The 10,442-nt window shown below is 32.9% G+C and overlaps 2 protein-coding genes across 5 annotated transcripts; one reads left to right on the plus strand and one right to left on the minus strand.

Annotated features, from left to right (window-relative positions):
* Positions 1–4,248: 4,248 nt before the first annotated feature.
* LOC106310078 (alkaline ceramidase 3) lies at positions 4,249–6,066 on the plus strand. Its single transcript, XM_013747281.1, has 3 exons — positions 4,249–4,452; positions 4,959–5,270; positions 5,348–6,066. Exons 2-3 carry the CDS (start codon positions 5,017–5,019, stop codon positions 5,859–5,861), a joined length of 768 nt encoding a protein of 255 aa, XP_013602735.1. The 5' UTR covers positions 4,249–4,452; positions 4,959–5,016; the 3' UTR covers positions 5,862–6,066.
* LOC106310053 (phosphatidate cytidylyltransferase 2) lies at positions 6,055–9,107 on the minus strand. Of its 4 annotated transcripts, none has more exons than XM_013747245.1 (12): positions 8,946–9,107; positions 8,360–8,459; positions 7,965–8,218; positions 7,727–7,878; positions 7,479–7,620; positions 7,234–7,390; positions 7,119–7,166; positions 6,956–7,042; positions 6,740–6,868; positions 6,613–6,669; positions 6,423–6,506; positions 6,055–6,338 (listed from the first exon to the last, which is right to left on the minus strand). In XM_013747245.1, exons 2-12 carry the CDS (start codon positions 8,435–8,437, stop codon positions 6,252–6,254), a joined length of 1,275 nt encoding a protein of 424 aa, XP_013602699.1. In that variant the 5' UTR covers positions 8,438–8,459; positions 8,946–9,107; the 3' UTR covers positions 6,055–6,251. The 4 variants fall into 4 exon arrangements, with proteins under 4 accessions (XP_013602699.1, XP_013602714.1, XP_013602722.1 ...); XM_013747260.1 differs by having other exon boundaries at positions 8,360–8,493; XM_013747268.1 differs by lacking the exon at positions 8,946–9,107 and adding an exon at positions 8,851–8,939.
* Between the last annotated feature and the right edge of the window lie 1,335 nt (positions 9,108–10,442).

Below are 10,442 nucleotides of genomic sequence, written 5' to 3' on the forward strand. Positions count from 1 at the left end.
CTACTCTTTTAGTTGTGATTTTTTTGTAAAATCAGTAATAATGTTTCTCAAGATGTAATACATGTGGTAACAATGTGTTTACACATTTACAAATCAATGAAATAATAAACTTCAGTAGCCCGTCTTCCGCTGATCCTCTCACCCATTTGTTGCGCATATAACAATGCTCTGTATGAAGTGGTGTAATCCAGTGTCATGCCAAACATGTCTCTAACTTGTAACATGAATAGGAAGAAGGTCTGAAACCATCTGTTGTAATGAGTAGGTTAACTCTACAGACTCTGTGTTCATGTCCAGGTTATAATCTTCTTGAGCCATTGCAACAAGATCAGCATGTGTCGAACCTTCACTCAAAAATAACATTCTCGCTCCTTTGAAATGATCAACCACAAAATTCCAACATCCATCTTTCAACAACCATTCTCCATACACTGCATGTAACTGACGCATCTTCTGAAAAAGTCAAAATAAAACACATTAGCAAACTAAGAACAAAGAAAACGAAAGTTTATTAAAGATCGAAGTGGACGACTTCAATCTAAGTACTCCTAACGACTAAACTATACGTCGTCTGGTCAACGCAGAGGTTATTTTTGCAATTGACTTTGAAATATGTTATTTCAGACGACTGAAAAATAAGCCGTCTACTTTTGTTTGGTTAAAAAAAAAGCTAGACGACTTACATTTCAGTCGTCATAGGTTAGTTTTGCATTTGACTGGATTATTTCAGAAGTTACTTTCCCGGACGACTTACATTTCAGTCGTCTGGTGAAAATTGAAATATTAATATTTTATTAACACTAGACGACTTACAATTAAGTCGTCATAGGTTAGTTTTGCAATTGAAAAAAAAACTTCAATATTTAATTATATATAGACGACTTACAATTCAGTCGTCCGTCGGACGACTTACATGTAAGTCGTCCAGGATTTACGAGGTTTGACCAGAATCTCTGAATAAAATCCTAGACGACTTACATCGGGCGGATGACTAAATTGTAAGTCGTGTGGGTATGATTAAATATTGAAGTTTTTTTTTTCAATTGCAAAACTAACCTATGACGACTTAACTGTAAGTCGTCTACTTTTAAAAAAATATTATTATTTTAATTTTCGCCAGACGACTGAAATGTAAGTCGTCTAGGGATAAGTCGTCTGGGGAAGTCAAACTTCTGAATTAATCCAGTCAAATGCAAAACTAACCTATAACGACTGAAATGTAAGTAGTCTAGGTTCTTTGGAGATTTTTCTGTAACCAAACAAAATCAGACCACTTAACTTTCAGTCGTCTCAGAAAACCGATTTCAAAGTCAATTGCAAAAATAACCTCTGCGTTGACCAGACGACTTCCAGGTAAGTCGTCTATAGCCAGACGACTTCCCATGTAAGTCGTCTGACGAACAGATCTGAAAAAAAACTCGATTTCGTACCTTAAATTGGTGAGATAACTTCCTTAGCACACATAAGGCTTCTCCAAGCACACATAATCTCAAACGAAAGTGACCCACCCAGAATCGTTAGCTTCTATGACTCTATGAACCATAAAAAAATGTAGAATAAAAATCTTGGGTTTTTTTAGCTCATTGTGGAGAGAAAGTGAGAGATATGTTGGGTTTAGTTCACAAGAATGGAAAAAGAAGAAGGGTAACTCGATTTTGGGAGCATTAAGAGCTTCAAATTGGTTGTTCATGGTGGTTGGGGTATTGATGACAATGACAATCTTGTAATTACTTGAAGATGATGAGGGTGAGAGAGTAAAAATATCATTTTCGAAAAGAAAAAAAAATGATGGTATTTTCGTGAATTATATGAACTTGCGGGGTGAATAGGGCAAAACCAATTTCCAAAAAAAAGGGAGGTTAGTTTTGTGTTTGACTTTAAGTTGTAGGTCAATTCTGCAAAAAGCCCAAGTTATTTTCACATAATGAAAGTTTTTATTTACACATTCACAATCTAATTTTTTAATTGACACATATCACAATCATATTAGGTGAAATATGTGAAGTTATTTTTTGTTTATATTTTTAACACAAATTTATTAAATAGTAAAGTTAGTTAATTATAAGAAAAATAGATTAGTTTTATGTTTTTATTTTATTTAGACTTTTAAAAAGGAAATTAATTATTTTATTTCTTTTATATTTTATACAACTATTTTATTTTCAATAGAAAATTTTTGTTTAATTATTTATATATTTTGTGTTATACATACAAACACATATTTAACATATTCACACATACTAATGTTTGACAATAACATCAAAATTTAAAATTATGCTAGCATCATAAGATGTAATAAGGATAATAAAAATTGAGTTGTATCAAGAAATTAAAAGAAAATACTCAGTTAATTCTTTTCATGTAAATTCTGTTGTGTTTTATAAAAATAATATGTGGAAGCTTAAACTTAAATATAGATGTGAAATATTTGTAGCTATTTTTTTGTCATATTTTTTAACATACAATTATCTATTAAAAAGGAAGGTTGTTTACTTGTAAGAAAATAATAAGAGTACTTTTACAATTATATTTTAATTATGCTTTAAAAAAAGTAATATTATTTATTTTAAAGTTAGTTTTTTTCATGTTTTTATTAAATAATTCATTGTACTTGTAGGATTTTACAATTCGTTTTTGTTTAACATTTGTTTCTTAAAAATTAATGTTTAGCTTTTATAATTCTCTATCTTTAGTATCTTCTAAAACAAAGATTATAATGTAAACTAATAATAACAATTATAATAATAATAATAATAAGACTATTAAATAATATTTATAGTTAATTTTTAAGAAAAATATTTTTTATTATTTTAGTATATATATTTTTGATTATGATATAGTTAAACACATATCACATTTTTAAATATATAACTATCATGTGTCACAATCATGTTAATTAGCAATTTTGAAGGATCAAGCTCAATATAATCTTTTATAATTATATTTCCACTAAAAGTTTTGAAAATACATTTATATTAAATAAATTGTTTTCAAATCTAATTTTTAGGATTTTGAAAAGGGAAAATTTCTAAAACAATTACTACTAAATATTTTTTTAAAAATCGTTTTTACTATTAAATAATTTTTAAAAGTATTTGTTTTAAAATTCATTTTTATTTTGTTATTATATATATTTTTAATCATTATATATTTAAACACATGTCACAATATTAGAAGGAAAATTATTATCAAATAATCTTTTGCAATAATCTTTTGATTAGGATTTAAAAAAAAGAAAATTGCTATTAAATAATATATAATAAGATTTTTAATAAAATACGTTTTTCTTAATATCTTAGTATATATTCTTTTAATTATGAGATAGATTAACACATGTCAAAATCTTAAATATATAATTGCTATGTGTCGCGATCATATTAATTAGCAACTTTGAAGAACCAAGCTTTATATAATAAGATATTTACTATTCTAAACCTTTAAAATTATCTATTGTTGAATAATTTGGATTTTAAGATGACTTTTAAAATTTTAGTTAAATAATAGTAAATAATAAATGGAAAAAATCCAATAAACATAAATTTTGAAGTATGATTTAAAATTATTAATTAAATAAATTAGGTTCTGGTAATATTTTAATTTATTTAAATATATATAGTTGAATAACACCCTTTAGTTAAATGATTTTTTTTTCAATGTCAAAAGTCAAAACAAGGAAAAAAAATGTTGACTAGTGACATTTGTAGTTAGTTAAACTAAATGATTAATTGTACAACCACTCGATTTAAAGATTTTTGCAATCGATTCTTAGATAATACAATTTTGTGTTGATTTATGATATAGAATTCCGATAAATTTTAGGGCACTACATACATAGCCATTCATTGCTGTTATATGTTACGCCGAGAGTCTGTCTATTGTAGGTTTTTTTATATTTAGAATTGTATGTCGATCGGAGTATTAAGGGGAATGTTGCATTTGTGATTTGAATGTTGATAGAGATAGAATAACTGTTGATCAATATCGTATATGTTAGATGTAACTGATCATCATATATATAGTATATAATAGAGAGAGATTATATGATAATGTATTTGAGATTTGACTAATGTTGAATGATGATGGGATGTAATGTTGTAGTCCATATCAAGTATAAAGGAAACAACAGCAGGGACCAGAAATGTAAATTAATACTAATTTACTAACCATCATCACATCATGTCGACGATACGCGCCGCTCTTAGTTTTGTTAATCTTAAGTTTTATTATTATTACCTTAAAATCCAAATCCCGGAAGATGAAAAGACGACAATGCCCCTGAAAAGAGAGAGAAGCCGAAGAAGAAACAAAACGATCGATCAGGGAGGCAGAGAAAGAGATAGAGAGAGAAAGGTGATCTGATTCCTTCGATCTGCTAAGAGATTTCTCTGCGTGAAGGAAGGAAGGAAGGAGATAGATCTTCTTTGTCTGCATCATCGCCCAGGAGTATAAACGGTCTGTGTTTGATACCTTCCCGTAGATCGGGTTTAGATTCTCTTATGTTGATTTACTGATGGAGTTGTTTCCGTATCGTCGACGTCGTGGATCTGATACTTCATCTGAATCCCTCCCATTGTTTTAAGTTTAGTAGGTGTGACCTAGATTCGTTGTTGGATTTCATTTTGTTGATCGTTCGTGTGTTTGTAAGATATGCTTTTGAGCTTTGGGTTTTCACTCTAATTGTGTGTTGGCTACTGTACAAGGGGATAGATTCTCAACTGCCACCATTAGCGTGTAGGTTCATGTAAAAATGATTACTTTTTATACTTATTATGGTATTGCTGCTTCTTCCTGCAAGTAAAGTCTTCACCTTTACTCTTTATTCTTTATTCATTTGCCTACTAGCCTGTCCTTTTCACTCAAGATAATGTTTAAATTAACGAATGAGAAAGCTAGTTTCTTTAGATGAATCATGTTTGTTTCCTTTGAGATGGGTTTTTAATGGTGGCTTCTCTTAGTAGTGTCTGGAGGCTTTTACACAGAGGAGTAAGATTCATACCGAGAGAGGAGGATAGAGAAATGGCTGATGGGATATCGAGCTTCTGGGGTCCTGTGACCTCTACTATAGAGTGTTGTGAGAAGAACTACGCCTACTCTTCTTACGTTGCAGAGTTCTACAACACCATCTCCGGTCTCCCTGGAATCCTACTGGCTCTCATTGGTCTCGTCAATGCCTTAAGGCAACGCTTTGAGAAGAGGTTCAGCATCCTTCACATCTCCAACATGATCCTTGCTATCGGCAGCATGCTCTACCATGCCACCTTGCAGCACGTGTAAGTACACTCCCTAAGCCGTTTTGAATGATCCAAAGTTTGGTTAATGATGATTCTATGTCTCTTGTTCGGACCAGGCAACAACAGAGTGATGAGACCCCAATGGTGTGGGAGATACTTCTCTACATGTACATCCTCTACTCACCAGACTGGCATTACAGAAGCACCATGCCCACTTTTCTCTTCCTCTACGGTGCTGCCTTTGCTGCAGTCCACGCTTACCTCAGGTTTGGGATCGTTTTCAAGGTCCACTACGTGATCCTCTGCCTTCTCTGCATCCCTCGGATGTACAAGTACTACATTCACACCGAGGACGCCGCGGCCAAAAGGATTGCGAAATGGTACGTTGCCACGATCCTGGTGGGGAGCGTGTGCTGGTTCTGCGACCGTGTGTTCTGCAAGAGGATATCTCAGTGGCCTGTGAACCCTCAGGGACATGCTCTGTGGCATGTCTGCATGGGTTTCAACTCTTACTTCGCAAACACGTTCTTGATGTTCTGTCGAGCTCAGCAACGTGGGTGGAATCCGAAGGTTAAGTACTTTCTGGGAGTTCTTCCTTATGTCAAGATTGAGAAGCCGAAAGCTCAATGAGAAAGATTTGGGGTAAAAAGAGCCCAGAAGAAGAAGATCATAAATATAGTTTTTGTTCATCGGATTTATCAGAAATTTCGACTTTTTTATTATATATTATTTTGGAAGTGAAACTCTCTAGATACAGAGTCTAGATTCTTTGTTTCTTGTATTAGTTTTTATTGGGGATGATGATGATCTTAAGAAGAATTGATTTTTTAACTTGCTGAAACGCTCGTGTTCTCTGTTTCTTGTGTCATACATCATCTTACATTCTTCTTACTATATACAGAGGCTAAAACCCAAGGTGTAGCTCAAAACGAGAAACACAACAAACTTATGAATCTATTGCTTTGAGTGACACGCATAGAATATAACATGGTAGGTAGAGTGAAGGCCTGTGATGATGATCTAAGATCCAATAACCTTTTCCTGCAACACTTGGCCAAGCTTCATGAACAGAGCTTGTTGTTCCTCCAATGTCAGGTTTGTGATTATCTGTAACAAACAAGAGTTCATCAAAAAGCCAAATAAGAGATCTTGATTATGTTGTGTTGGTTCTTTTACAGTAATCTTCTTTACCTGGTCTAAGAGCTTATCCACAGAGAGGCTTTCTGGTACAACAAAGGATTGATGGTAGATATATGCAAAAACAGCCATCACCATCTACAAAAAAAAAAAAGGGAAACAAGTATATTATCAGATACAGTGATGTTAGAATGGATCTAAGGTTGCAATAACTATGTATTGAAGTTGATGCCCCCAAATATACCTGACAGTCCATTCTATCTGTGATTCCACCATGCCCGGGAATACTATCACCAAAGTCCTGAGAAAATGTAACACTAGATCAAATATTGCTGCCATAGATATTTGGCGTTTTGTATACTGAAACTAACCTTGACTTTGAAAGCTCTTTTGAAACCACTGGCAAAGAAGCCACCAAAAGGAGCTATTATAGACGCAAATAATCCAAGACATAGAGCATGCCACTGAACTGGTAGAACATAAATTTCTTTCCAAGGCAACTGCAAAAGTAAACGCCTCTTTCCTTTTAGAAAGCAATGCAAGTTGCTCGTGTAACTGTTCCAGTACTGTACAGTATCTAGACTTACCCAATTAGAGATCCATCCTGGTAAAGCATGTGTCTCTTGCTTGAACAAAGGACCCGGATCACATTGGAGCCAGCCCGTGGATAGGTCCTGTAAAATGATTACAATCCAGTAACATAAATGGTAATCACTTCCAAGTACATGAATATTATTAACATGAAAGTACCTCTCTGGGACATGTAAGCCATAGAAAACGTCCCATTATATCTGCAAGCTGCAGAAAAAAAGCAAAAGATTAATAAAACATTAACACTGATATAAATATTCACTTCTTAGCCTACCAGGAATGCAGAGATCATTGTGGTGATAGAAGCTCCGATGAAACCTTCCCACGTTTTCTTTGGTGATAGCTTGATCAACGGTGTTCTTCCAAAAAAGAAACCACAGATATACGCAAAGATGTCGTTGATGACGATAAGTGATGCAGGAAGAAGAAACCTGCAACATAAAAAAATCAGAATCTTAACAAAAGTAGAGACTCAAGAAGGAACATGTGACTTAATATGTTATAATCTGTAACAACAACCAGAAGATTCCTTCAAAGATGTTGGCCACGGTGAATGAGGATTGAGTAAACACCACAATCAAGATCATGTGCGTCCATGCATATTGGCTAAACTGATATTTGTACATCTTCTTTTTCAACGTCAGGATGAACCACACAAAGCCTACAATTCAACAATTACACAAACAGATTGTGTAAGCAAAAGCAAAAGCAGTAAATAATAATAATTACTACTGAAGGTAAACCTCAAAGTTGATAAAACATCTAACCGGATATGTACAAGGAGTAACAGATTGCCATGTGGTATTTGATGAGACTGGTGACCAGCCTATACAGGACTTTGTCTGGAGTCACAGTGTTGACTAGCCGTTGACTAAGTATTCGACCATATACAAAAAGCATTGCTGTGAAAAAGAAGTGCCTGCAAAACATAGTTTACCAATTTAGCATTTAATTAGTCACATAAGAGAAAAAAGATCTTAGAAACTCTTTTAAGTGTAGTTTTACCAATTGAGTAATCTAAAACCGGGGAGCTGTTTATCTTCATGTGTTTTTCTTAGCAAGTTGAAAAGTTCTCTTGCCATGAATATCTGGATAACGACCACCATGGCTGTGATGTAGAGATGACCAAGGTAAACTATTAGAGCAAAACCACCAATCATCCAGACAGTGGAGTATGCTCGAACGAGGAAAGATTTGTATTTGCTACTATCATTGACAAGTAAATGACTTCCGTTTGGTTTGCCTGCTCCTGCAACAACCTAAACACCAGAAAATTGGTTTGAATTTTCAGCCAAATTATATACAAAACAAAAAAAAAGCAACTTAACTAAACCAAGAACATGTGTCTCATTAACTATTATATATACAAAACATGAATAAAAGGAGAGAAACATATATACATCAGTGTTTCGCTTGCGGTGATGACGAACACGAGGGGTATGTGCTGATGGAGCATCACCGGTGTTTTCTTTGTGCATGTTGCTCACGTTCTCTGTTTTCCTGAGAATATGAAAAACACTTTACTACCTAGCACCTATGAAAGTTAAGTTATACGTCCGTTACTACATGACCATAGAGTATTAACATAAAAATATACAAATGAAAGGAAGAATATGAACTGAGAAAAGACTGAAAAATATCTTTCAGAATAGTAATATGACAACTTTGAATCATTGACATGCTGGAGAAAAGCTTGAGCAAACATACGTATTTAAGAATATACTCTACATATACTTGAAAAGAAATTAAGCTGGATCAATCAATCGAGACAGATATGAGCATGATTACAAAGAACGATGCACAATCGATAATCAAAACCAAAATTCAAGCATACTAATGTTTTTAAAGAACCACATGAACTATGAAAGATGAAACAGAGGAAGAAGACTACTAGAGATCTGAGAACTGAGGAGAGGAGAGAAGTGTTTAATACACATCTATTCATAGACTATGTTAATACAGAAGGCCGAGAAGTGAAAGTGAAACCTGATATGTGAGCTCGGTTACTGTGAGGAAGAAGAGAATCCGACTTAAAAAGAAAGAACATAGAAAACACGAAACAACTCTTTTATTTTATTTATTTATTTATTTTCTAGAATCTTAAGGTTTCATGTTTCTTGAGGGGACAATACATAATTATTTTAAGGTATTAAAGGTAATGTTCTTCTCCAGAACATGTTAGAGAACACATAAAAGTTGAGGATATGTACCAGCTAATTTTCAAATAGTAAGATTTATTGCATTATTATTCTTTTTCTTGTCTAAACTTTTTTTTTTTGGCAACTTGTCTAAACAATTTGGGACCTTGTGATGTTGAAGATAAATTATATGGTTATTTGTTGTATTATTCTTCTACAGAAAAAAATCGATTCTTTAAGGATTGGTTCTTACAGAAAACTAAAAATAAAGTTTTGTTTTTAGAATAATGGAATAGAATAAACTTCAAAAAATAAATAAATAACAAATGGAATAGAATCCCAAAAGGAAAACGATGAACTAGATTCTTTCTTTTTTTTTGTCAACTTCCTAAATTTATTAATTAGATTGTTAAAAAATGGGATAGAAAAATATAAAACAAGTAATAAAAGTGAAATATGTTCAACAAATAGGATGTACACATATAATTATTAATTCCGATCAATGATAGAGTTTCATCTCTCCACATCACCACCGCATGTCATCAAGTCTATCCAATAAATAAAAACTTGCGACGATTAGTTTGAAACGATGAAGACAATGTATTATCAGTTAATTATTTCGCCACTAATTGCTACTTTTAATGCCAGGAGAAAAGAAAGACCGAAAGAGAAAACAAAACGTTTAAAGATACACAAAACAAATAAAAAACAAAATAAGTAGAAAGTGTTGACATAAAATAGAAGTAAGCTGCCAGACTTGAAAATTAAGCTAGAGACTTATAAGGTTTTATAAGGCTTTATAAGGTTTTATAAGCTCGAGTATTTTATTGAAGAGAAGAAGAAGAGAGAAGAAGACCGTTGAAGATATTTTAAAACAATGAATATTTTATTATATTGTGTACTGAGGCAACTTGCCTTTAAATACTTGTACCCAGATCCACAATTAAATCAAAGAAATTTTTTTCCTCATTATCTCCCTCTCTTTCTCTCTCTCTCTCTCAAATTCAAACATTACTCTCTCTCTTGTTCATCCTGTTCTTCATTTTCTTTCATGGTATCAGAGCTTTAAGCTCCTATACCTCTTACTCGCTTCCGCAAACACTCTTACTTTACTTCTCTCTTTCATTCCAACCATCCAATTTCTCTGTTCTTGCAAAAATCTGTCTTTGTCCATTGGATAATAGATATACTTTTGCTTGTGCTCATTTCTCTGGTTCTGGTTCCATAGTTACTTAACTCAAACCAAACTCAAAAAGAAGTGATGGAGCAATACAAGCCTGTTGTGATTCCGGTTACTCTAAAAGGAGGTAATTACGTTACATGGTCTAGATTGGCCAAAACTGCT

Source organism: Brassica oleracea, chromosome C1, assembly GCF_000695525.1.
Source record: "Brassica oleracea var. oleracea cultivar TO1000 chromosome C1, BOL, whole genome shotgun sequence".
Classification (NCBI taxonomy): domain Eukaryota; kingdom Viridiplantae; phylum Streptophyta; class Magnoliopsida; order Brassicales; family Brassicaceae; genus Brassica; species Brassica oleracea.